At 41.7% G+C, this 27,626-nt stretch overlaps 1 protein-coding gene across 4 annotated transcripts in view; it reads left to right on the top strand.

Moving 5' to 3' along the window:
• TTF2 (transcription termination factor 2) overlaps positions 1-25,112 on the top strand; it is a 42,463-nt gene extending 17,351 nt beyond the window's left edge. The window contains exons 4-23 of one of the 4 annotated variants that reach the window (XM_036924459.2): positions 12-78; positions 868-1,848; positions 2,160-2,274; positions 2,629-2,811; positions 4,317-4,444; positions 5,651-5,732; positions 7,520-7,639; positions 8,772-8,922; positions 10,883-10,988; positions 12,560-12,741; positions 13,419-13,572; positions 13,900-13,991; positions 14,712-14,797; positions 15,192-15,325; positions 16,035-16,205; positions 18,511-18,569; positions 19,417-19,567; positions 20,297-20,379; positions 21,747-21,821; positions 24,274-25,112. In XM_036924459.2, the coding sequence (XP_036780354.2) occupies positions 12-78; positions 868-1,848; positions 2,160-2,274; positions 2,629-2,811; positions 4,317-4,444; positions 5,651-5,732; positions 7,520-7,639; positions 8,772-8,922; positions 10,883-10,988; positions 12,560-12,741; positions 13,419-13,572; positions 13,900-13,991; positions 14,712-14,797; positions 15,192-15,325; positions 16,035-16,205; positions 18,511-18,569; positions 19,417-19,567; positions 20,297-20,379; positions 21,747-21,821; positions 24,274-24,418 (3,265 nt within the window). In that variant the 3' untranslated portion in view covers positions 24,419-25,112. Of the gene's footprint in view, positions 1-11; positions 79-867; positions 1,849-2,159; positions 2,275-2,628; positions 2,812-4,316; positions 4,445-5,650; positions 5,733-7,519; positions 7,640-8,771; positions 8,923-10,882; positions 10,989-12,559; positions 12,742-13,418; positions 13,573-13,899; positions 13,992-14,711; positions 14,798-15,191; positions 15,326-16,034; positions 16,206-18,510; positions 18,570-19,416; positions 19,568-20,296; positions 20,380-21,746; positions 21,822-24,273 lie in introns of those variants that run through there. The other 3 variants (XM_036924461.2, XM_036924460.2, XM_057500587.1) reach the window with 3 other exon arrangements.
• Positions 25,113-27,626: the final 2,514 nt, after the last annotated feature.

Raw genomic sequence — 27,626 nt, forward strand, 5'->3', positions numbered from 1 at the left:
TGCATCACTAGATTGTTCTTCCGGTGTGTCAGAAGTAAGGCAGAGGGGAAGCAATGGTGCGGAAATATCCCATGGCAGGTAGGAATTATCCACGTGTTTTGAACTTGCTATGTGAAGACAGTTCAATCTGCGGCATCACCTGAAGAGACCTCCAAGTCCAGGATAAACTGTTTGGTCTCCATTACACTGTCTCTGGGAGATTTTTTTCTTTAAGCAAGGTAGACCCTGTTGGAAATTTTAATTCAAAGGACTATTTGGTTATATTTAAGATACAATTATTTGCTTCCTATTTCACTTAAATATTTTTTGAGGTCTTAAATATATCAGTATTCTCCTATTTAGGGGAAATTTTGGATTTACTTGGCTACCTTAGCATCATTTTACAGACAGATATCTCTTAGATACTGGTATAACTCACAAGCTCCTAGAATGTGAGAATTAGGAAAGACCTCCAGGTATTCAGTCCATGAAGAGCTAAACCCAGGGAGGGGACAAGACTTATTTTGTTTAGGGGTATAGCTTGAACTGGTGATTCCAGATCCCCACAGTGAAACATTCCTAAGGCCAAAATCAAAGCAGCATAGGACATTGTTGAGGTCTGGGGAAGAGTTCATCTTGAGAGCACAGTTTTACACACGGTGGCTGCTGCTAGTGCAGAGCACTTGGATTTGGTCACTGCTTTTCTCTGAGACCTGGAAAAGCAGTGATTGTGGACGGAAGGAACCAAGCACTGAAGGTTACTGTTAAGAGTGGTCAGCAATATCGTACTGCTTTTTCTCCCTTTCCATTTCCTGTGGAAAAAAAGGCATTTTAGATAGGAAGATTGCATTACTATTTTATGTTAAGATTATTTTCTTTGTGTTTTAGGATCCTCATTCCAAAGAAAATTCTGTGACCAAAAAGTCTCAGCATGCCTCTGAACCATTTCATTGTTCTTCCTACCAGCAGAGAAACCCATTCAAGGTCCTTGACAAGAATCAAGAACCTTCTCTCTGGAAACAGTTCCTTAAAGGTGAAGATGGGGAAAAGATGGCTGACAGGAAGCAAAGTGAAAAGGATCAAAAGAAGAAACAGAAGCCTGACTCTAAGTGCTGGGTGGAGAAGGAGCCCTCCTCTGGCCTTGTTGTGCAGAAACAGCCATGTGCAGGTCCAGAGCAGCAACGAGGGGAGAAGCCAGAGTCCCAGAGGGACACAGGGAGGAATGATGGGATGCACAAAAGAGACCTTGTTGAGACTAAATCCGAAGAGTGCCATGGTAATGAGCTGAGCAAAACATCTGTGGCTTCTCAGGAGAAATCACAGGCTGAGACTCACTGTGTTAAAAACGGACCAGAACCTCTGAGACAAAAGGACATCGGGCCTTTGCCTCCCGTCGTTCTCAGTCAGATCTCTATACACAAGCCCCAGAAAGGGGAACGCCTCAGCAGAAAGCACCTCCAGAGCCAGGAGGCTAGAGAACCGAAGGCAGACGGTGGCCCAGACACACGGACCATTCAGAGGGGGCAGCTCCAGGAGCACGTCCAGGTGCAGCCGGTGCCTCGGGATGTGCCTGCTCCAAAAGGCCCAGCCGCTCAGCCAGCAGTGCTGGCTGCAGGGCATACCCTGGGACGGAGGCAGGAGACCTACACAAGTGGTAGTAAGGGTGGGGATGACGTTGCTGGCTTTGTTTCCTCTAAGCCTCCCTTGTTCTTGGACTTGAGTCTGAACTCACAGAAGGAGACCATGAAAGTGCCTAGTCAGAGTGTGCAAAGAAAAATATCTCCTGCTTCAGGTGTTTCCAAGAAAGAGGAACCTCCAGACCTAGCAGCCCAGCGTGTGTCCCTCGCAACACAACTGAAACAGAAGAAGGTAACTCCTGACTTGTGTTTTGTTTTTAAGGTCAGAGCATTGCTTGCTGCATGCAGGTACGGGATTCTGCAAACCAACTGTATAGTTAATGTGAGGAAGGTTCTCTAGGTGGATGTGTCATTTCTGCCTTTTCCTTTGTTTATAGTTTCAGGATTGGCAAGTCAGCTGGTGTTTAACAAAGCAAAGTTGGTTTCACACATATGTTAACTTACCACAATTTCAGAGTTTGAGCATTTTAGGCTATTTTAATCTGGAACTATCTTTCTGGCAACTTGAGAGGAGAGATCCATCTTACAGGATCTGTTTTTCAGAGCACACTGGCATCAGTGAACATCCAGGCTCTTCCAGACCAGGGGCAGAGGTTGCTTAAGCAGATCGAGGAGTTGGAGGAAGCCCTTGGTGCTCTTGCCCTCCCTCCAGAGCAAGGTAAAGCAGTCACACACCAGGACTTGTGGTGTGCATGAACTTTACACCAGACACTCAAGAAGCCATTCAGTAAAGAAGTTGTTCATTCATTTACTTTTCTGTTTTATTATATATATCTGCTGCTGAGCTTTTCTTTTAAATTATGCTTGTGATTTATAAAAACCTCCTCCTATTTCCTGTGGAGTCAACTCTCTTTCCAATTGTTTAAGAAACTGTTTACACACTACTCTTTCCAGTGACGTCTCCCCAGCTCATTGGAAAAGTGGTGATCCTGCCCTCTCTTGACCTTTCCTTACACATACAATCTTTCACTTTTCTGAACTTTAATCTGTTCTTCCCTTGTTCTTTGAGCAGACACTAATGAGAAGAGTACCACTCAAGTACCACAGCTGAGTAACTGCACCCGAACTACCACAGACTCTCCCGACTTGGTGCCTCCCAAGCCCCCGCAGAGGCAGGATCTCCAGCCTCTGGCTTCTGTGGGAAGACAGGCTGCCTGCCAGGTAGCTGTGGGAGCACCCAGTCAGTGCTACAGAGGTGAGATCCAGGGGCCTGGTCCTAGTGTGAACTGCTACGCCTGTGAGTTAAATGCTGCCTAGTAGGTGTCTTTATGCCCATGTGAGGGGAGAAGCCATTTCTGGTTTGTAAGTTTTCTGTATCCTGAAGGCGTGGTGCTTGGCTGAGCTCTGCGCAGTGCTGTTTGGACCTCTGTGATGACAGAGAGTGTGTCTGTCCGGTTCAGGGATCCTGGTCAGTCAGCCCAGTGGTTGGCACATGAGAGTCATCAGTACATTTGTGACTGAAAACCCAAACTCAGGTCATGCTGAGGTAGGGAGACCAGAAGGTACGTCTGTGTCCTCCTGCGTGTGTGTGAGTGCAGAGCAGAGGAGCAACATGAGTAGAGCTCGTGACCAGTAGGCCTGCAGAGAGTAGTAACACCCTGTTTAAATGAGTGTTTCCCTCCTGAACTTTCCAGAAAACATGGAATTCAGAAGCAGCTGCCAGTAGAGCCTCAAGTTGGTAATGCATTCAGTTGGTTCACTGGTCCTGGAGACAGGAGCTCAGGTTGGCTGGCAGTGGCTAGAAAAGCTAAAGCCAGCATTCTCCCAATTGGGAACTGCTGGAGATACAGAAAGGGAAAAGGAGAGAAAGAAAACAGAAAAGGGTAGGGGAGAGAGTTGAAGAGAGTAGTTAACTGGGGGTAAGAAAGACTCAGTGCCAAATGAAACTAAAGTCAGTTTAAAAGGGGCCAGAGAAAATGTGCTTGTTAAAGTTGCATAATAGTCACGGCTGCTCAGGACTGTTTTGAGGATGTTGCTGTGTGATAGCAGCATTCAGTAATCATAATGGTGACTGAGTTACCTAGAGGAAAATTAAGTTAGGTTATTAAGAAAGTACGTAATGTGTTTTGGAAACAATTCCTTTAAGATCGCTTTTCCTTTAAAAACGTGGACATTTGAATAATTTTCATTTGTCTAGAAACACCTTAATTAGGATACTTAGTCCTTCAAATTGCCAGCAGCTGCAGTGCCCACAGAGCAGTTGCCTGTGTAGAATGAGTTGGGCAGCAGCACGGAGCGTCCCTGCCACAGAGCGGGTGGCCTGGTATGGGTGCGTCCGGCTGCCTCAACCCCCTGCCTCCACTTCAGCGGCCTTCCTCTGCTGCCTTGACCTTTCCTGTCGCTGGCTTTTCTTCTTTGTGTCCACCCCTAGAGATCTTAATCTTCCTAAAATAATGATGGCATTACTTTTCCCTTGCCACCTCTTCAACGTTGAGGAAAAATAAACTATCAAAAATATTATGGGTTAGCTTAGTTTTTCATTATACTTTCTATTAGTCCTTTATTATAATAATTATGTGACCAAAAAAACCAAAAACAGAATACGGATAGACAAGCCTGTGAAGTGAGGAGAATCTGGAGGCAGAAAAGCATGGTCTATATAGATTGATTATCTGGCAAATAATGAATTGCGTTTTTGCAGCAATAGCCAGGACATAACACTGGTGACACCTTTAGGTGGTAACGCCTCTTTGTATGCAGGCTGTACAAACCAACGTGGCCCTCCTGCAGTGTGGAAAATCATAAGCGAAGCCATTGATGAGCTGCATCGATCACTTGAGTCACGTCCTGGTGACACTGCTGTGGCAGAGGACCCAGATGGGCTGAAGGTGAGCCGAGGAAGACGCATTGTACAGAGGGTCCTCTGACAGTGCCCTAGGCCCGTAAGAGCAAGACTCCTGTGAAGCTGCCTGGCAGTGCCACTCTGATCATCTTACCTACAGATAATGCTTCTGTGGCTTCCCTTGCAGTATTTTCTCCTTTTCTGTTTAGCAGTCAGGAAAAAAAAATCACTCTTTTTCCTTGAAGTCCTAAAGGAATCTGTGTCTATTGCAATAAAGGATCCATTTAAGCTTCAATAGGTGCCACAAGGATACAGAGGAATTGCTGCTTTTAATGAACTAGTTGGGGTGGAAGTGCATGTATGTCGTCATATATAGAGGCATTAGAAAATGACTTGAAGGCAAAGATAAAAATGCGCACATACTAGAGACTGGGTACAAATGGCAAAAGAGTTTGAAATTAAGGAAAAGTTATTCTAAGTCAGTAATTATTTGTTACCTGCTTCTTTGTGCCTTAATGAAGCTGCACACCTAACACACTCCTGTTGGAGGGGTGGGGAGAGCAAGGTACAGAGACGGGTGTTTGTGAGTGAGCATCGGTGACAGTGGTACCGTAGCTGGGAGCAGCAGGTGACGCTCTTGAGTGGGAGACTCCCTGGCAGTGGAGCCTGGCACTGGGGAAGGAGCTAGCTCAAGTGATACTATGGAATCACTGGTATTGAACAAGGGTATTTAATGAAGATTATTTTTGTCACAGAATACAAGATAGTCTGGGATAAGAAAGGACCAGAAGGGGGACACCAGGGAAAGGGCTACTGAAATGTGTGACTAGCAGTGCAGACTGGGACGCTGCTGCGAGAGGAGGGTCAGACATAAGAGATGAGGAGGAAAAGCCAAGAGAGTGGCGGGCAGATCGAAGGTGACCAGTCGGAGGTGGTGGTTGCAAGCAGTAGAAACTGACTGGCTGAAAAAGCAAACCAGGACTCTCACTGGAGAGTGAGTGAGGGGGTGCTTAATAAACATGCTGGGCCTCGGGGTGCAAATCACAGCTGCCCCGGGCAGACTAGGGACACCGTAGGTGAGAGGATGGAGTCAGGGACTTCAGGGTGCAGTGAGCAGTTTTTGTGACAACTAGAATTTTGGGAGGATCACTTGCAGAAAATATAAATAAGAGTGTGGAGTCCATGTAGCCAGGATCCAGTGTAGCCACTCACGAGGAATTTATACTAAACCTGTGGTTATTACCCTTGTCAGGTCCCTTTGCTACTACACCAGAAGCAGGCATTAGCCTGGTTACTATGGCGGGAAAGCCAGAAACCACATGGAGGAATATTGGGTAAGTCTGGTATTATGATGAGACCCAACATACATACTGTATTGTTTCATTTGATCTTTTCAACAACTCTGGGGGGTGGGTGCTGTAAAGCCCCCTTTTACAGATGGGAAAACTGAGATACAGAATGGTCAAGCAGTATACACGAGAGTATACAACAAGCAGGAGACACTGACTGGCTGATTGAGCAATTTATTCTGCGGTGGCGCAGGGACTCTGTGGGATGTGCAGGGAGCCAGGCTGGAGGCCAGACTTCTAGAAGCATGGTCAGAGTCAATTTATAAACTGAGTGTCCAGTGGAAACTGCCATGCTACTTGGTTCCGTCAAGCACTAAAGGAAAACGTTGCCACCCCAAAGTCAGGCACTTTTGTCTCCATCCTGTCCTGCAGAGAGGATTTCAGAGGGACCCTCTTTCCTAAAATTGCTCACATCTCTATCAGAGTCCTGTGTGAGCCCATGTGTTCTGGAGAGCCGGGCCATGTGCTGGCCCCTTCACTGCGGGGGGAGCCCAGAAAGCAAGTTTTCCAGGCTCTGCTTTGGGCACTCGTCCAACTAAAAACTCAACTTCTAGAAAACATGATAAATGTCCTCTATGGCTAAGGGTCTGGTTGGGGGTCCCCAGGACCACCTCCGGGTTCAGTGATTTGCTAGGAAGACACACAACATATAGAGTCATACTGTGGCTGTAACTTATTACAGAAAAGAAAAGTTATTTTCAGTTGTTAGAAATCAAAATCAGCAAAGAGAAAAGGTATATGGAGCAAAGTTTAGGGGAACAGGTGCAAGCCTCCAGAGGCCTTTCCCAGCAGAGTCACATGGGGGCTACTGAATTCTCCCAGCAGCGAACTGTGACACCACATGTAAATGGTGCCAGCTAGGGAAGCTTGTGCTCAAGGTTTTTGTGGGAGGCTGGTCACATTGGCAGTGTTAGCCTGGTAGGTACCGAAATTCCGTACTCCCAGAAGGAAAGCAGATCTTCAGCATAAACCGTATTGTTTGTACACAGTTGAGGCACAGTGAGCCACTCTTGTGGGCATGTGGGAAACTTCTTACCTCCTAGTTCTCAGATGCCAGCCAGGGGCCGACCTTGAAGCAGGCCTTTCCTAGTACTCATGCCTATGTGGTAACTCTGCACAGTGGCAGAGCCAGAATTTGAACCAGAACCCATGCTGTCACATTGTACTTTTGCTTATGTCAGAATGATTAAACTTAAAATGAAGATAACAACATTTAATAGGGTATAAATAGAAAATCAGATAAATTCAGTGACTGGTGTAGTGGCAGTACCCAAGAAGTGTTCATTTATGCCCCTCTGAGGAATAGGTTAAGGGAATTTAGGAGGCCTGTTCTGAGTTAACTAACTCCAGGAATGTGGTAGCATCAGTGAAATAGGTCGTAGGATGTGACTACTGGATCTTTTTGCTTTGGTGGGATAAAAAAGAAGGACTAGGCAGTGTCATCAAACTGAGATAGCTGTCAAGGGACGCATTAGGTAAGTAACAGTATAACATGGGGACTAGAATAAGATCTGAACAATAGGTTTTAAGTTTTACAAAGTCATAGTAAATGTCTTTGCTCTAGATCTCAAAGTGAATAGCAAGAGCTAGAGTACATTTTAATAAGAATAAGAAAGATGAAATATTCAGTAGGGTAGGGAAGGAATAGTGACTGGGCTGGCACTGACAGCAAAGAGAAAAAGGGCTAATGTCCGCTGCACTTTCTGCTCTTGAGCTAAGTTGATTAATTTCTCTAAGAAAGGAACTGTCTGATTTTTGTTTTTCTTTTCCAGCTGATGATATGGGATTAGGAAAAACCCTGACAATGATTGCTCTCATCCTGGCCCAGAGGAATCGAGAGAAAAACAAAGAGAAGAATAAAAACACAGCTTTGACTTGGCTTTCCAAAGATGGTAGACAAGTGCCTTAATAGCCTGCCCTTTGCTAAATCATTTGAGCCAGCAGAGAGGAAATGTTTAAGCTGTATAAGGACACATTTGTTCATAATTAATTTACTGTAAAACCTGTATTAGACTACTTTCCTGTGGTGTCATTTCTGATGCTGAATGTGCTAATTATAAGTGATCATTTTTCCCTTCGAATGTAAACTTAGCTTGACCTATGATCAGAAAAAATTTTATGGAGAAAGCTAAGGCTCAAGAAGACTTTAGTTTAAACATAATGATTATTTCTGTTAATGTTGAGGTCATAACTGCAGGGCAGATCCAAATTAGTTAACATTTTTTTAAGGAAGAGCTGTCACAAATTCAGATTTCAGCCACCCATAGCAAAAGCCCATATCCATGTTTCTGAAATACAGAAATTGCTAAACCCTAGATAATAATCTATCTTATTTCAGCCTCTGTTTTTAAAAATGTAATAACTATGTAAGTACAGGTTCCATATACTACATGTAGACAGCACCACATGTGTAAGTTGCCAAGTATGTTTCTCAGTTGGTTAGATAGAAAAATCTGTGGCTGTCCGCTGGTGATGTCTAATGACCACTGGTACAGCTGCGTCCTGTGTCCACATGGAGTAGCCCGCGCGTGTGCACATGCACTCACACAGAGGGGTGAGGCGGCAGTGGCACAAGTACTCCATTACTGTTCCCGAAGTAATGTTTGCTTGTTTGAGGGGTTTTTGTACTTATATTTTAGTGTGGATATAATTAAGTTATGCTTTCCAGGAAAAAACCATAATGCTCCTCTGAATTGAATCAATTCAGGACAAATTAGGAAATGATCCAGTTCCTACCTCCTGGCTGCTGTGAGAGTAGTTTTTTTAGACTGAGGTCATGTCTTTGTGCTCTTCAGCCTCTCTCTCTGTCTAACATTTTTACAGAGAAAATGAAGAAAATTAAGTGTTTTGAGTTAACAGACTATCTCTTCTACTTTTGTTCTGCTATGAACTATGTGTAGAAATAGGAGCAGTTGTTAAAAAATATTGACTGAAGGAATAAAAGTCAAGAGAAGGAGGTACTGCCTTTAAAATTTAAAGAATCTTTCATGAGTATAACAAGGTGTTGATTTTTTTCTGCTCAAGACTCCTCTGAGTTCACTTCCTGTGGAACGCTAATCATCTGTCCAGCTTCCCTGATCCATCATTGGAAAAAGGAAGTAGAGAAACACGTGAGCAACAACAGACTGCGAGTGTGTCTCTATCATGGGCCAAACCGGGAGCAACGTGCAAAAGTGTAAGTAAAGAAATAGTGCAGTTGGTATGAGGTGCTCAGCACCTTGGCTTAAGGGGGCCTAGTAACCTTCCCTGTTCTCCCTGAGGCTTCATTTAATCAGGACTATTGGTATTTGTGAAGACCAAAGTCACTCTTATCACAAGTCTTCACCTGTTGTCAGAGGTACATCTTGAGAAAGAATGGTGTTCTTTTGGTATATCCATGTCACTGTTGTCCACGGAGGCTGCCTGTGATGCCTGAGTTCTCAGCATTTCCCTGGTAAAATAGGTTATGTCAAAGTCATTTCTTAATTGCTGAATTTCTGCCTCCAAAGTCACATTTTTTTTCTGGTAGTGTGAATGGAACCAGCTTAGTCTTATAGGGCATCTTGATAGAATAATAATGATTGGTTGATACAGGTCGTTATTTTTATAGCTGTATGTTTCATATATGAGCCATCTTAGGAGTTTCAAATTCAAGAGTTTAGGATTAGACCTACTTCAATTCCTGAAGGGGGTGATAAGGAAAGAGGAATGAAAATGTTCCCCTAGGTGGTGATTTTAGTGGTAGTCTCTGTCTTTTGGCTTTAAAGAACTGGGTTTTGTTCTGATGGTTATATGATGGTCTGGGTTAAATACTTGCTCAACTAGTCAAGAACAAAGTTGTTCCTGCTTCTAGATAAAGCAGTCTCTTTCCCCAACCTTGGATATTGGATAATTTATCTCATAAAAAACAGGGCAGCAGTCTTTCAGGGGGTAAATTGCCAAATTGGTGTTAGAATCAGTGTTAGGACACACCAACTCTCATGGTTCATAGTTACTTCTGCAGACGAAAGGTAGCTGGGCAGCAGTGTCAAGTGGCCTGCCTTTGTTCTAGATTTTTATTTAGAAATAAATTGCATCTCACTTGATCTGTACTTTGATCATACCTGGTTTGGTATGCAGAATGTACAGTTGATGGGTTAGAATCACTCTCAATTATACAGTTGGTCCTTGAGCCACACAAGTTTGAAGTGCATGGGTCTACTTAATATGTGGACTTTTTCAATCAAAATAGAGGAAAAGTTTTTGGAGATTTATGACAATTTGAAAAAAATTTTTCTCTAGCTCGCTTTATTATAAGAATACAGTATACGATACATATAACGTACAAAATGTGTTAATTTATGTTATTGGTAGGGCTTCCAGTCATCAGTAGGCTGTTAAGTTTTAGAGGAGTCAAAAGTTATTTGCAGATTTTCGACTGCATGGGAATTGGCTCTCCTAACCCCTGTGTTGTTCAAGGGTCAGCTGTACTTTTTTATCAAAGGCAGTATGTATACAGTGCTGCTTCTCTGAATTAAGCATATTGTGTTTATTTAAAATATTTATTGATATTCTTTCTAGTACAGAGTATTAAGCTTCATTCGGAAAAGATTTGTGCCTTTCATTAAGGATCTTTACATGTATAGGGTATAGATAGGCAAGATAAACTGAAAGTTAACAGCATGTATTTTTATACCCAAAAGTCAAATCTGGAGTAATGGGTTTTCACAAATCCACTATAGAGTGAGGAGGAGAAGGCATCACTGGTGTTCGGTGAACAGTGCTTTGAAAGTTTCTCACTTCTCTAAGACTTTAGCATCATCTTTCTCAAATCATTACTGACTGTTAATTACCAGCCATCCTTCCTGTTTTTGAGAGATCACAGCAAGCTTAAAAGACTCTAGAGACTTTTCTTTCTGACTCATTGGCTGGAAAGAGGGAGGCTGTTTTAGCTATAGTGAGTAGACTGTAAAAATGATCACAGGTAAAGAGATAAGGAAGCCAAGCAAGTAAAACTTACCTCTTCAAAATCATGTATGTCCAGATTAAGACATCAGTTAATGACTTCTGCCATCTGTCCCTCCAGCCACAGGCCTTTTTATAAAGGGATCAACTCTGCCTCTTGTCAGAGTGGTAGAGGGATTGGTTACTGATTGCTTTGTGTTGTGTCTGTGCAGCCTGTCTACATACGACATCGTGATCACTACCTATAGCCTTCTGGCCAAGGAGGTTCCCACAAAGAAGCAAGAGGAAGTGATCCCAGGTGCAAAGCTCAGTGTGGAGGTGAGTCTGGGTCGCTGCCAGTGAAGTAAAGTTGGAGCCACACCTCCTGTGACCTGAGTCTTCCCATAGCATAAGAGATAGCAGAGGTACCTTCCTGTGAAGTCAGGACTGTCCTAGAGGTTCCACCTGTCGAAATAAAGAGCTCTTTCCTCTGTTCCTCTCATTTATTCTAGATAATCACTGAGAAAGGTTGAGGTTTGGCACACTAGGTCGTTTTTTAGGACTAATGGGAACCACATTGCAATTGTAATCATCACATGAATCTAGGAAGGCCTCACTCATTGCTGTTTTTATTTTAGAGTCTTTGGGGTATACTTCTAGAATATTTTTTAGATTTAGTGTTGAAGACAAGAATTTTAGTACTTGTGGTATTTAGCCATCATTCCCTTTCTCTCCTCCATCTCCCAGGAAAATGGGTTGCAAATAATAAGTCTCCAAAGGCCAGAGGCTAAATGATCACCAGGGAGTAAGTCTGAACATTTGCTAGTGCATCCAAGCTAGTCTCAGTTAGGTAGGGTAGAGGCTTTATTACATAGTTATTGTGGGGTGTTTTTCTCCTGATAATATAGTGTAGTTTCAAGAAGTAATCTTTTGTAAGTGTTTTTATTTTTAGTTCAATAGGATGTTCACAGATTCCCGTATTTGGGGAGATCTCTAGAATGCTTGTCCAGTCAGACCAACTCTGACGTCTTGCAGATGACTAACTTTTCAGGTTCCTCAGTGGTTCTCTGTTGCTTTCTGGAAAAAGCCCTAATTACCCTCCATGATATATCCAGCTCTCTCTGATCTTGCCCTGCTTGCGTGGCCCTACACTCAGCCCTCCATGTGGCACCTCATGCCGTCACTCCAAGGGCCATGAGCTCCCCTGCCGTGCTCTGTCCTGTTGCCGTGCCTGTGGTCTCTCCTCCGAATGGGCTGCTTTGCCTCCATTCCTCTTCCCAGCTTAATTGTTATGACACCATTTATTTAGCAAAGATGGAGGAGCTACCTTGTGCCAGACGCTGTTGTATCAGGGGTACGGCAGTGAATAAACCAAGTGGATTCCTTCTGCCATGTGTTGAATTATCTAGTGCAATGTAATGTGTATGCTTTGTGATCTAATTAATTTTATGCTTGTTTTTCTTCCCTACTAGACTGTGAACTCCTTGAACATAGGAGCTGTCCTTTATATCTGGCTTAGTATCTTGTATATAAAATTGGCTTTAAGGATATTTTCAGTGAATTTTTGTAAATCGAGTAAAATTGAGTAAATATTTATTTAATGAGTGCAATTCCAGGCTCAGTCTCAACACCTAGCGTTGTCTTGACCCATAGCCCAAAAGTGGGCTGAAAGAATACATGAAAACTCAAGTTAGAAAACATTTTACTCTTAAGCATCTTAATCTCAAGGATTGGGACTCTCAAGTGATTTGTTTATGTACCCATTGAGCATTTCCACTCTTGGTTCTTAAGCTTAATTCTCATCTGAGTGTACCCGATCTAAGCCCTTAAACTTAAAGGTACTACCCTTTACCTTGATGACATGGACATTTTACAGTTCTGTAATTGGGTTTCACTTGCATTTCTTCCAGGGTATTTCAACACCTTTGCTTCGAATAGTCTGGGCTCGAATCATACTGGATGAAGCTCACAGTGTTAAGAATCCCCGCGTGCAGACATCCATAGCAGTCTGTAAACTACAAGCCCACACCCGCTGGGCTGTCACTGGAACCCCCATTCAAAACAACTTGCTGGACATGTATTCACTGTTGAAGTGAGTAAACTCTTTGGGATTATGTAAATAGTAATGGTCTTGGATACCCTTCAGAACTGTTTCATATCTCATGATAAAGCTCTGGTGTGCCAGGTTAACTCATGTAGCAGATGGCAAGCTGGTCAACCTTTAAAAGGCAAAATAATTAATATTTATGAGAAAATAGTCTGTTGATGGACTGGCTGATGTAGGACTTTGATTACATCTAGCTCCTTTATATGGAAAAATATAGGATAAATTAAAATTAAAGGAAAGTCATCTTTAGTGAATATTTTGGGCTACTTCTGCTTTAAAACTTATGGCCTAGGGTCAGGACCACAATTTATTTGAAGCAAACAGAAAAGAATGCTAATTTTAAAATACTTGCTTTTATTCAAGTCAGCCCATAAAGGGATATGGAATTTCTTTGTTAGCCTTTGAAGCTTTAGGAATAAATGCTAGCTATTGGTTATATCTTCTATTGTGATGATACAGACATCATTACTGAGAAACTTTATATTTTTACAATGTGGTTTTCATTATTAACTTGGGTCTCTTTGATCTTTACTTTGAAATTCACTTTTAAAAATCATTGCATGACAGATGTAACAAAGTCTGATTTGTTTTTCATCTTATTTGAACCTGTACTTCTTCCTCCTATATTTCTTTCCTACTCTCTTCTTCTTCCCCAACAAAAGATTTCTCCATTGTTCTCCATTTGATGAGTACGATCTGTGGAAGAGTCAGGTTGACACTGGTTCAGAGAAAGGAAGAGAACGGTTAAGTATTTTAACCAAGAGCCTATTGCTGAGGAGAACAAAAGACCAGCTGGACTCCACTGGCAAGCCCTTGGTAATCTCACTTACATACGTCCTCTGCGGAGGCTCGGGAGGAGGGTGACCGTGTCCTTGTCTGGGTAGGGTAGCCGCCTGCTGCTTCAGGAGCCTGAGTTGAGCCCCCCGCTTCCTGTGAGGAGGCCCTGGCATTGCTTCTGGTGCCTGTGTCACAGCTGTCCTTGTTGGGCTGCGCGTTCGAGCAGTCCTGTTGTTAGGGAAGGGTGGAAGCTGCTGTCCAGGGCTCAACTACATTTCTAGTGTCTACTGTGGAGTTTACTCAGTGTTGTAATAAGTCAGTTAATTTGTATAACTTCATCCCAGCCGCCTTCTTCCACTTCTCCAGGTGCTGCTGCCCCAGCGTAAATTTCAGCTGCACCATTTAAAGCTTTCTGAAGATGAAGAGGCTGTTTACAGTGTCCTTTTTGCAAGATCAAGGTATGTGCCATGAAGAAGCACCTCCCCACATATATTTTGTTTTGTTCCTGTCATTGCTTAGGAATGAGTCAAGGATCAGGTTTCCTCAAACTGTGTTTATGGTATTATTGCTAAGTTGGATATCTGTATTCTTTTTTTCTTTATTCTTCCTTTCTCTCTCCTTACCCACTTCCAACACACTTTTGTCTTATGTACACAATGAACCTATTCTTCTTGACTTCTGTGCATAGAAGTTTTAGTCTGTGGTCACCATACACCATGTTTGTCTGGTCCTCAGGGGACCATATTGGAAGAAACATTTCTTTGACATTTGGCCTGTTATCCAGCATCTCACTGGAACTTAAAAAAAAACAACTCTCTAATCCTTCTTGTCATCTTTGTATTTTGTACTTCCTCTGAAACTCCTGTCCTTCCTTGAATTCCAGATTTACTCTTTCCCATTTGGTGCTTTCATTTCCTATGCGAATTTTTTTTTCTCTTTGTATGCCTTATATTTATTAGCAAATATTATAATACTGGATTAACTAACCTAATTAATAATGTCACTATCTTGCATTAATGTCTATATATCAATTGCTATTAAATTGACTTTGAATATAATGTTTTATAATATTATTACATTTATTAATTTAAGTCCTACAGCAAGCAGAGTTAAGCAATGACTGTTGCAAACTTCTTAGTGACCATTATATGTGCATTTTCTATTTTGATGTGAGGCAGGTCAGCTCTGCAATCCTATCTAAAAGTGGGGTATGAAAGTGAAGGCAGCCCATCTGGAAGAATCCCTGATAATCCATTCAGCAGAGGTAAGCAGTGGGGTACTCATAAATACATATGACTAATGAAAATGTGGATTCAGATTTGGTAAAATGACAGAAATTGGAGGTTGTGAATTCTCTTGTTATCAGAGACTTGACCTTAGGTATGAACCTCAAACCAAAGTAAAATATACTGATCTGTGCGTATCAGACCTGGTAATCTAAACTTATTAATTTTTTGAAATCTTCTTTAATTAAATGCAAGTCTATAAAGAAAGCCAATATTTCATTAGGCTTAATTGCTATAGAAGTGAGTTATAACTGTATTCTTGAAGTTCAGGTCAAAGAAGTTGAAAATAAACTCATTTAGTTGGCAGTTCTTCCCCATATTTCGATGTTAAATCCTGTACTCTTTGCTGTGGTTTGTTTTCCTCTGTTGAAGTGGTAGAGGAATTTGGGTCCAGTGGGCCCGGACAGGCAGTGGCAGCAGGCTCACAGCGGTCCAGCACCGCCCACATACTGTCGCAGCTGCTAAGACTCCGCCAGTGTTGCTGTCATCTTTCTCTTCTCAAGTCGGTAAGACAGGCCCCACTGTGGCACCCCAGCGTGGCCCCCAGACAGGTCCAGTGCAGTCTTCTAGAAAGGAAAACGAGGTTTTGGTGGGGCAGGAAAGGGGCTTATTTGTTTTACTTCAATTAATCTTTATTGACCATTGTCCATTCTCATGGTGTTAACAGGTTTTGTTGTTTTATTTTAAATAAGCTTTATTTTAGAGTAGAAAATAGCATTTTGTAAAAAAAGGGAAACCACTTGTGAATACTTTTGTATTTTAGGATGTCGTAAAGCTAATTTAGTTACTACTTTCTTCTGCTGTCAACCAGTGTTGGGGCTTTTAAGTTTTTCTGGTTGTGAAAACTCAAGTATTTACACAATTGTGCCTTTACATTGGAGGCACAGCCATAATTAAGAGGAGTATGTTATTCTTTGGAAGGTATGTAGTATTTTGATTATCAATAGCTTAATTAATGGTGCTGTTTCAGCTTTGGGAACTAGAACAATTATGTAATCTGTCTGGCAAGTCTTTAAAAAGTTCCATCATTTGTCTTTAATCTAGTGAAATGACTTGCAAGGTTACAGTTTAATTAGGGCTCCTCTCAGGAGATACTGAAGATAAATTTAAGACACTTTGCTATGTGAGGTGTTACCAGCAGTTCACAGGCAAGTAATATAGCTTGCTGCCTCAATTGCCCATCCTGCTCCCATTCCGTTTCTGCATCCTGCTCAGGCCCTGGATCCGACTGAACTGAAAGGTGAAGCCCTGGTTCTTTCCCTGGAAGAGCAGCTCAGTGCTTTGACCCTGTCTGAACTCTGTAACTCAGAGCCGTCTTCCATCATTTCCCTTAATGGTGAAGGTTTCAAGGTGGAGCTTTTTGAAGACACAAGAGGGAGCACCAAGGTACTTCTGTCACCTGTGTTCTGGTAGCGAAACTCTGATTCCTCATAGATTTTCCTGTGTGAGAGTGCCACATTTGTCCAAGTGGGTACAACTATGTGAACGGTTTGATTTTAGCCGGTCAGATGCTCCCTCCAGTCTTAAATTCTCATTTAATTTCATGAATAAAACTAAAGTCTTATTACAAGTGGGCTTTCAGAGAGTAATTTGGGCCAGTCTTGTCATCAAGGCAGGTTTTCTGTCATGGATCAGTGGGACAGGGCCTGAGTGAGTAAGCAGTTTGTTCTAGGAGAGCTTGAAAAGAGAACAATGAAGCTTGATGCTAGAGACTGGGAAGTACATCTGAGCACCACTTGCTTTGACTTGTTGAAAGGCTTCCATCCTCAAGTATCGTTTCCTCTATAGCTTTCTATCTTCATTAGTCATTTCATTCTGTTTTCACTAAAGCCTTCTAAGGCTGAAGGGTTTAGAGAAAGGCCAAGAAACCCTGACCTGAGCACTGCCTTTCTGTTGGCCGGCTTGGAATGTGCTCCATTGGCTTGTACACCTGAGACTGGGGCTTGTTTCTCTCTCTGCTGCACTCTTCAGCTGTCAAACCTGGGCTCAACCTCCCTTCAAAGGCTTTCTTTTAAAAAATGTAACTAGAAAGGAGGTCATTGCCAAGGGAATGGTGTTATACATAAGACTTACTTTTAATTAAATTAAAAAATGTTTACCTAGGTCTTTACCACTGATACCTGAGAGAAATATAAGGTAGAGTTGCCTTATATACCTTCAGAGTTGCCCATGGGTTAAAACGTATTCCTAACAATTTGTGTTTCTCATCTAATACTCGAGTAATGTTTATTCAAAGGGCTACTCAATGTAAGCCCATTAGTAGTAGTTCAGACCATGAAAGGTTGTTTCACATAGGGAAGGGAGTTTTCTTTAGTAGCAAAAACCTAAATTCTTACAGAATGTTCTTGTAATTTGATTCCAGCTCGTGGACCATGAACCGTGCTCTTCCACTGCAGTTTTCCCAAAATACCTATTGCTGGCTTGCTCATGCAACTATCAGAGCACTTTACGCACCCTCGAGTTACTAAGACCCCAGGCGTTTCATATTCTTGCCTTTTTCCTTTTTCCTTCCTACAAAATCAAAGTGGTATAGTCTGTGCCGCACTTCCTGGCTGGGCGTCAGCATGCTTGTTCAGATTGGAAAGCAGCCTCACGTGTGGGGGCTTCTGCATGTTACCACTCTAACCGCCACCACATGGACTCTAAAAGGTGCCTCAGGGTTCATCTGGCTCAGCCCCTGTTCTGTGAAGAGGAATCTTCAGTTCCTCACTGGGAGTTCTGAAGTGTTACACTGTGTGATGGCAGATTGAGAACTTCTTCACCTCCTGATTCCTCCACCATTCTGGGGGTGTACTATAGGGCCCTTAGAGGCTTTTGAAAGTCATTCTTATTAGCTGTCAGGAAGAATGAACCCAGCTGCTCTCCAAAGTCATGCCCACGTGTTCTTACTGACTGCCCCCATATGGACTCAAATGTGCCCCATGGGGTTTTGTTAAATACCCAGAGAGCTTGTTTGGAAGCTTTGGCAAGTATTCCTCAGATTGGACAGGTCCTCCTCTTTAACATCATTTGGAGCAGGCCTTAAAATGGGTAAATCTCCTTCACTTTCTCTTGCAAATGTTAGGATAGTACCTCCTCTAGTCCAGCTATGTGCTAAGTGCTAAAAGTAAAGAAATGAACCAAGACATGCTGATTCTGCCTTCTTAAAGCATTCAAGTCGTGAAAAGAATAATATACAATATGAAAAAGACCATGATAATAAAAGTAAAAAGTTTTATATTAGCATTTGGCAGTAGGCTTCTAACCCGTATTTTGGGGGCTGGTAGGACCTCTAAGAAGAAGTGACATTAAGCTGACATGTAAGGATGTTCTAGACCAAGGGCACAGACTGGATAAAGATAAGATAAAGCATGACTTAGTGGAGGAAGAATTATGGTATGACTGAAGCCATTTGAGAAGGGCATAGTGCGAGATGAACTGGAGACATAAGCAGAGACCAGAGCAGGAGGGACCTGTTGAGTCATTGTGAGGAGCTTGGGGTTTTTCCTCAGTGGGAAGCCACCACAGGGACTTCAGCCAGGGGAAAAAGTGACAAACTGACATTTTAGAAATAGCCATGTGGCTGCAGAGAGGAGAGTAGATGAGAGAGAGGTAAGGCCAGAAGCAGAGAGACCGTCCAGGAGACCATGTCAATAATTCAGGTGACGAGTGAATTTGCTTAAATCTACATGTTATTGTAAACTTTTCCCAGATTTTATCTCTTTTGGCAGAATTGGAGGTGATCGGAAGAAATCCAGAGTCCCAAAAGAGGTAAATGTGTTATTTCATTATCCAAGTATTGATGAAGTAGGCAAGAAAATTGGATATTGCTGATACTTATAAACCTTAGCTTTTTATATCAAGGACCTTGAGCCATTAGACCTCAGCAGAAAGCACTGAGGTTAGAGCACAAATTCCTATGATTTCTAATTAAAGTGTTTGTGGCATTGATTAAAAAGGAAGTCCCTAGAAGATCATGTAAGCTAAGCATCTGAAGAAATGTTTAAAAGTAGAGAGACATCTAAAGAAAAGCAAGGGAGTAACAAGTCCGCACGGGAGGAGAGGCCTGTCCTCACACAGGGGCCCACAGCACTGGCATGTCCTTAAGCTGGGCACATGGATATAAGGAGGTCTGTTTGCTCTTTGCTATCTTTACATGCATGTTAGAAGTCTGCATTTGTTTGTATGAAATACTCTGATCTGAAAACTTGAAACTAACTGAAACATAGCTTGGGGAGACCAGGGGTGGGCGAGAGGAGAAGCCGTAGAAATTTGTCCTGGCTGGCAAAGGGACTGTGGTCTGTGCCCCCTTTCTGCAGGACTACAGATCTCTGGATGAGCAGTAGACCTCCAGATAATAGGAGGCTTCAGTCCTTACTTTAGCCACCCCTTTATTTGACTTCTTGTAGCACAAGATAAATTGTAGGACTGGATCTGGAAACAACTGGAAGCCTTATAATCTTAAAATGTGACCTAAGCATGTCCCTTACCCTCTTGGGTAACACAAGGCATTTCTTTGTCCATATTTGATAACTGAATCTTAATAGCAGGGGCATTAAAGCCCTGCAGATGAGTGTGTTTCATCTACCCAGGGGTTGTATTGTTTTCTCCTTCCCAGTGTCATTGTCTCTCAGTGGACCAGCATGCTGAAAGTTGTGGCGTTGCATCTTAAGAGGCATGGACTGACTTACGCCACCATCGATGGATCTGTCAACCCCAAACAGAGAATGGACTTGGTAGAGGCATTTAACAACTCCAGGGGCCCTCAGGTATGAGCTGGCCACATCAGAGCTATATAACTAAGAGCAAATTGCTCTCAGTTATACAGAGAGTTCCAGTGTAGCAGCTCAATTTAAAAATATTCATAGCCTTGATCTCTTCATGTTTTTTTTTTATTAGATAATTATTGGGGTACATATTAAGGTATGCAAATATTCCAAAGAAAATAAAACGTGAGGGCCAAAAGGAGAGTAAGGGCAGAACTGGTTAGGATCAAGAGAATCTGTGCAGGAAGCAAGCCTTAAAGGATAGGTGGAATTTTAGTAAGAGGAGACATGGAGGGAAGTGGAAGAACAAAGTCATCTAATAATAGATAATAAGAATTTGGAAAGCATTAGTTGACTGATAGGTGGAGAATCATAGCAGTGGTGTGGGGGTTGGGGGTGCAGAGACTGATGAAATAGACAGAATCTGGTTAATGGTAAGTTTATTGCACTAACCACCCTCAGTGCTCTAAACTGCGTTTGTGTATTCTGACAGGTATAATTGATGTTTTCAGGTTGCCTCCCAAAAAAAGTGTGAAGTAAAAATTTCCTCAAAGGTGAGGCATGGGAGATAGCATCTCAGAATTTGAACACAGTGCATTTACAACAGCAGAAGGAAATCTGACAGAAACACATTGCTTATCTGTATTGATTTTGGGCTTGAATCTGAGACAGAAGGAGAAATGTATTATGAGACCAACTTGTGTGATATTAGTGGTGTGTTTTCTTTTGAAGATTATGCTAATCTCTCTTTTGGCTGGAGGCGTTGGTCTAAACCTGACTGGAGGAAACCATCTTTTTCTTCTGGATATGCACTGGTAATGATTCTGGATTTTTCTTGGGTTGTTACAGCTTAGCAGGGAGACCAGGGGGCCAGAGGGGCAGTAGTGCCTGACTTCTCATGATGAGTGTGCTCTCTGTGTATTATGGAGATACCTCTGTGAATAGAAGCATATAGACTTGGATCTAAATAGGGTGTAGGGCTGCTGACAGCCCTGAATTCATGAGCAAGCAAGATTTCAAATGACTACTTAAAATACTCAGTTCTCTCTATTGTTAATTTAACATGTTTCAATGGAAACTGGGAGCAGAGCCTTTTCTCATGTCTAAGAGCTACATCACCCAGTTTTACCTCTTTGAAATACCATATTTCAGACATATATGTTGGCATCCAAGGAAATCTCACCCTGGGTGAAGAGGGAGAAGCTTTACTCCAAAAGGAAAAGGACAAGGAGTTTTTTAATTATGTTAGGAATACACTTAACACATCGCCCTTGGACTTAAACCGTAGTATCAGCACCAGAAGCGTAACAGCATCCTTCCTGGAAATAACGATAAATGAGTTAGTGAGTTGCTAGGAGAAAGTGTTAAAATTAGTCCCAGTTTTTGGTTTTCCAATTATGCCAATCAGGGATTCCTGCACATTTGTCTAATTCTCCAGGCAGCCCAGACTGGCACAAAGAGGCCCTGTTATCTTCTGGAGAATGTGTTTAGGTCTTACTTGGGATGCCACTGTACATGTAAATGAGGGAAGCAGACTGGGAATTAAGCTACTTTCTAAAATGAAGAATGTTATCCAGGATTTTAAAGTATAAGATGAGAAACTAGTTTGGAGTTGATAACGAGAACTTGTAGTGAAGGAAACAGTCTCCTTAGTTAAATCATAGAATGTTAAAGTTGAGAAAAGTGTTTAAGATCATTGGGCAGGCCTCACATTTCCAAGTAGCGATCTAAAGTTAAGAGGGTTGAGGGTAGGTGACTTGGCCTAGTCATCCGGCTGGTTGGTGACCAAACTGGAGCAGTGGTTTCCCTTCTGTTACTAACAGCTGTTAGCTGATGACAGTGCTTAGTTACTGTTAGCAATCAGACCTCAGTTTCTCATCAGAAGGCAAGAAGGTACCTGGCGCTAGCCTCTCTGAGGCCAGTATAGCCTAGGTCGGGATCTATAAGCTTTTTATGTAAATATGTAAGGCCAGATAGTAACAGTGTTAGGTTTTGCAGGCTACAAAGGTCTCTCATGCATATTCTTCATTGTGAGTTTATTTTTTCAACCCTTTAAAAATCTTAACAACTATTTTTGGCTCAAGGGCCATATAAAAAATGGTGGCTGGATTTGTCCATGGAATTTGTCTCCTCCACCAGTCTAGGATGTCAGGACCTTTGAGCTTTATCTGTTTTGTAACAGGAATCCATCACTTGAAGATCAAGCCTGTGACCGAATTTACCGAGTAGGGCAGCAGAAAGATGTTGTCGTACACAAGTAAGTAAAGGTCTCCCAGGACCTAGGACCCTTCCCATATTCTGCTTTTGTAGTGTCTTAATAGAATTAAAGTATTTGGTGGTCACTTTACTCATGATCTGCTGAGGCTCATCCTCCTTGGTACTCACACACAGTCAGAAGGGGAACATAAGCAATTGGGGGTAACCTTGGAATTGATTCCTGTCCAAGAACAAGCTTGTATATAACGGGAGCCTTATTTCAGCCAAGGCAGCCCATGAAGGAGCCTCTTCTCTTTCTCTCTCTCTCTCTTTTTTTTTGCTTTAAACATTTATTTTGACATAATTTTAGACATACAGAAAAGAATGTAAGAATTCTTACAAAAATAATAACTAAAAAATTCTTGATTCCAAGAACAATACCAAAAAATTCTTGTATGCTGTCTGTGTGTTATATTGTGTATAAACTTTCTTCTGGGCCATTTGAGGGTAAGTTGGATACATGATGCTCCTTTATCCCTAAATACTTCAATGGGCATTTCCTAAAAATAAGGACATTCTTTTATATAATCACAATAAAATAACAAAATCGGGATGTTACCACTGCAACTATTACCTGAGCTGTGGACTTGATGCTCTTCTGCTACTTACCTTCACAGCAAAAGAAAATCCTAGGTCCTGCGAAGCATTCAGTTGTCATGACTCTTTTGTCTCCTCTTACCTGGAAAAGTACTGCAGTCTTTGTGTTTTATGACATTGACATTTTTGAAGAGCATAAACCAGTTACTTATTTTGTAGAATGTCCCTCTATTTGGGACCCTCCTGTCTTTAAAAGCAACAAAACCTGCCATAATGTTGCATTCCACTCTAGCTGTGGACCTTTTTCTCCTTGCTTTTTCAGGAAGTTTTCTGAAGAATTTGAAACCACTGACTGTCTTTACTTGCTTACCTTCATTGTGAGTTTAGTTGCAGATAATAGTTGCTGTGGTAACATCCCAAATACTGTCATTCTTCAGCCTTTTATAAACTGGCCTCCACCCTTATCGCTCCACTGAAACTGCCCTTGTTAAAGAGGCATGCATGAATTCCAAAGTTTGCATGTAAATACAGCAATTATGTCAGTTTTCCCATCTTTAATTCTCTTTGTAGCTCTCTGTATGCACCTCCCTTAATAGTGCTGTCTACTTAGTCAGTTCCAAATCTGCAACTTCAGTTCCAAGATCTCCTAAACTTCAGCTCTAGATATCCAATCTCTAGTAAATATCTCAGTCTGAGTGTTCACATGTTCACCAGTTACCCACTGACTCTTGCATTCATCTCAGTTAAACTCATAAAACTAATTCCTATTGAGCACTCACTGTGTAGCAAGTACTATTACTTGTTCCAGGGGCTCAAAACGTCATAGATTAAAAAGAGGTACCACCTCATATCTATTTATTCTTCTGAATACATTGTTTCTGTGAATAGTATACTTTATCTAGTCGTAGAGCCAGAAACAAGACTTTGTTCTCTTTCTCATTTTTTATGTACCAACTCCATTAATTTTCTAAATGTTTCTTATAAACATCCCACCTTCCCTTCCATCCCCACTGCCACTCTCCTCTTATAAATCTAAATTTCTGAGGTGTGCAAAGCCACTTGTAATCTGTCCCCCCCCAGCCTCTTGAGCTTCTGCAGTTACTGTAAAAACATGGTGGAGTCCTTTTGACTTTTCTCTGGTTGGATTGGACAACTAGATCTTTCTCCAACATACTATGTTCTGTTTTATACACGCTCCAACTCCCTGGGATACCTTCCCCACTGTCTACACTTGCTCATCCTATAAGTCACACATTAAGAGTTAACTCTTCAGTGGAGCCTTCCTTGAATACCCCCAGATAGATTTCCTTTTACTCCTTTTGCACACTGGGCATAATTCCATTACAGCACTTGCCAGGTCGTATTATTATTGTTTATTTTCATGTCTATCTCCTTCTATCTGAGAGCAAGACTATATTCATCTCTCCATCCCTACACCTGGCAGTGTATGTGACACGTAGTTACTCACTTAGTACTTGTGGAATGAGGAAATGGATGACAACAGTGGCATTTCCTCAGCTTGTGAAACCTGTTTTCAGTGTGAATTAGCCAAAAAATAAGACATTCTGTACTTACTGTAGTACACTTAACACCTGCATTAAGGCCTCCTCATCTTACCAAGATGGAACTTTTGGGAGAAAGCCAGATCTCTACACTTATTTTGGATAGGAATCTCTTTTACTTTGGCATTTCTCAGCAACCGTAGCTTCAGAAAGAAAGGAAAAATCAATTTGAGTCACATCATTTTAAATGGATGTATATTTAGTAAGGCTGTTTCAATTTCTTACACATAGAATTCTTAACCAAACCTAAGAAAATTTGAAGAAATCTCATTTAAAAACTAAAGCATAAAGGGAAGTTTGAATGTGTTAATAGATACACTAGTTTGAGTTTTTAATGGATTGTCTGCTTTTCAGATTTGTCTGTGATGGAACAGTGGAAGAGAAGATCTTGGAGCTCCAAGAAAGAAAGAAAACTTTGGCCAAACAGGTTCTATCAGGATCTGGAAAGTCTGTCACCAAACTCTCCTTGGCTGACCTCAAAGTCCTTTTTGGCATCTAACTTTCTTTCTATAGGACTCAGAATAGTGTCACTACTAGGATCAGGGATAAGAGCCTTACCATGGTCCTTCGAGCTCTCCTTGGCATTTCCATTTCACCATCAAGCCTTATGCCTCCTCAAAATGAGGTATAATCTTATTCCTAGAACTGAGGATTGGTTGTCATATTAACCAGTTGGTTAAGAAATTATGTTAATCAATCAACTTATTTAATGAGTGACATAGAAACCAATAAATGATTACAGATAAAAGGCTATGCTCTAGAGTTAGGTAATTTGGGAAAACAACTGGGAGAATTGTATATATGGATCAATAAAACTCAGGAGGCCCTTTGTTGCCTTTCTCTTCACACCTGATGGACCCACTCTCACTACCTTTTGTAATACAGGCTCCATCCCATCTCTTCATTTCCTGCCAGTGAGGCTGGCTGCTCCTATAAACATCTTCGGGGTAAGCAGAGAGTGGATGCCTATTCCTCTGCAGTTGGCTCCTTTAGAAAGTTCTTCCTCTTAGGTATAAGATCAAGCAGGTGCTATGTGCATAAATAAATGTTTAGTATTTGCATCATTGTATCAATTATTGTTCGGTAGCCTGTATTTTAGTGTTACTATATCATTTGGTATTGCTATCATGTAGTATTTGTGTCTTATAATTTCAGATGTATTATTTTTTACAGTACAGGCATACCTTGTTTCATTGTGCTTTGATTTATTGCACGTTGTAGATCCTGTTTTTTTACAAATTGAAGGTTTGTGACAACTTTGCATTAAGCAGGTCTATCTGCCATTTTCCCAACGGCATTTGCCAACTTCATGTCTGTGTGTCACATTCTGGTAATTCTCAACAATATTTCAAACTTAATTATTATCATATTTGAATTGCTGCAATCTCATGATAAAACTTTAACAGATGAAGAGTTGTTTCTTACAGGTGAGCAAAAAAGGTGGTTTGAGATGGAATCTACTCCCAGTGAAGGTGCTATGAAGATTGTGGAGATGATAAGAAAGAATTTAGAGTATTCATATTTGATAAGGCAGCAGCAGGGTTTGAGAGGATTCTTGCAATTTTCGATGAAGTTGTGTTAAGTTCTTTAGGTAAAATGCTGTTGAACAGCATTGCATGCTATGGAGAAATTGTTTGTGAAAGAAAGATCCAATCGGTGTGGCAAACTTCGTTGTTTTCTTATTTTAAGAAAGTGCCATGGCCACCCCAACCTTCAACTACCACCCTGATCAGTCAGTGGCCATCAACACTGAGGCAAAACCTTCCACCAGCAAAAAGATTACAGCTCACCAAAAGCTCAGGTGATGCTTAGCATTTTCTAACAGTGTATTTCCTAATTAAGGTATGTACATTGGTTTTTTTAGACATAATGCTATTGCACACTTAATAGACTGTAGTGTAGTATAAAATATATGTACTGGAGAACCAGAACATTCATTTGAATCGCTTTATTGCAATATTTGCTTATTGCGGTGGTCCAGAACTGAACCTGCAGTATCTCTTAGGTCTGCTGATATTTGTATTTTTACAAATACACAGTATTTGAAGTATTAATATCATTGTTTCATTTAGTATTATTGTAGCATGTTAGTATTTGTACGATTGTATCATTTAGTATTTGTATTATCATGGGTATGATCCAATAAGTATATATTTGACAATGTAGCTGAGATAATGTTATGTGTTCACTACATTTTTCCAGTCTTCATTACTGGGTCCATATTCCATTTGTCAGTGGAATGAGGAGAGAAGTAATGGAAGTGATTTCTTATTTGCCCTCTAAAACCTTGCCAATGTTTCCTCATTGCTGTTTCTTCCCTCATTGGCCCACTGGATGCAAAGGAACTGACCGAAGACTGCAAGGCCCTAGAGAATCGTGAAGCCAGTAGGTCAAGGATTCTTACCTATTTTTAGACCATAGGCCCTTTAGGCAGATTAGTAGACTCTGGTTCCTGAATGACTAGAACAAACCCCCCACTTCCCATATGTGCTTTTCTTCTCACCCTAGCTCACCCACATTTGGACTATGACATGCTTGCTTCTCTACACTTTGGTGTCTCCATTTGTAAGGAGGGCAGTGTTTTCAGAACTCAGCACTACAGTGAGGTCCCTGATAAGAATAGAAAATGAGGAAGTAAGATTGTCCTTCTGGTGAGTTATGCTAGAGGTCAATGCACTAGGGCAAAGACAGCCTCTCTATGCAGCAGTGGCTCCCAAGCCAGCACAAATCACAAGTCCTGCCTGCTATTTGCCAGTTGTTTGATAGCAGGTCAGTTACAGATCGCTGGGGCATTGTAGTTCTTTTCACTGTAAATATGTGAATTGGCATATATCTCATTTTCTCCTCTGAGAATTAGTAATAAGTATACCTACTAGAGTCCACTTGGCTAGATCAATCTTGTCAGCCAGAAAGCGCATTGTATGAATACTGCCTGTGTTCCAAGCACTGTTGAGGAGTGAGGCAGTGTTCCCTTTGAGGGTCAAGCATTCTTTTAGTCTGGAGATGGCTGCAGGTGTTATAACCCACAATCTTCAAATATTCAGAACCCACTGACAACACAATGTTTCTCTAGAATTCCTTGTTCTGATTCTAAGCTGGCAGAGCCACCTAAGTATGTCTTGGACAGGTGTTCCTATAATAGTGAGATGCTGTTGATGTGAAGTGGGTACAGAAAAAGTTGGAGCCATTATCCCAATGGGCTGGATATATCAAACATGCATTCGTAAGTCCTGGCACTTGGATGGGAACTTCTCATTAATTAACATAAGTAGCATTCTGGTGTCTATTTAAGGGTCACATGCATTTTAGTTACTGTGAGTCAGTTTCCTAATGTCTGGTCTTTGCACCCTCTAGCAATGGATGACATCCCACCTGGTAGCCACTAGTTGAGGTGCTGCCCTGTGAGCTGTGCCAGTGTCCACCAGCCTACTTTTCTGTGACACTGCTGCTGGATTTTCCGGTCACAGCTGCCTGCCTACCTTACCAGACTTAGGCAAGGACGAAATGAGGTAATAAATGTTTTATAAACCATGAAGTACCATACAAATGCTAGAGTTACTGCTGTGAGACTAGGTCTGGGAATATGAGAATACAACAGCAGCATAGGTGCAGCTGAAAGAGCCAGGTGGTGATCATCTGTCCCCCAAAGCTCAACGGGGCTGAGCACCCAATTTGTGAGGTACTTCTTATGTGACAGCTGCCTTTGT

Source organism: Manis pentadactyla, chromosome 4, assembly GCF_030020395.1.
Source record: "Manis pentadactyla isolate mManPen7 chromosome 4, mManPen7.hap1, whole genome shotgun sequence".
NCBI lineage: Eukaryota > Metazoa > Chordata > Mammalia > Pholidota > Manidae > Manis > Manis pentadactyla.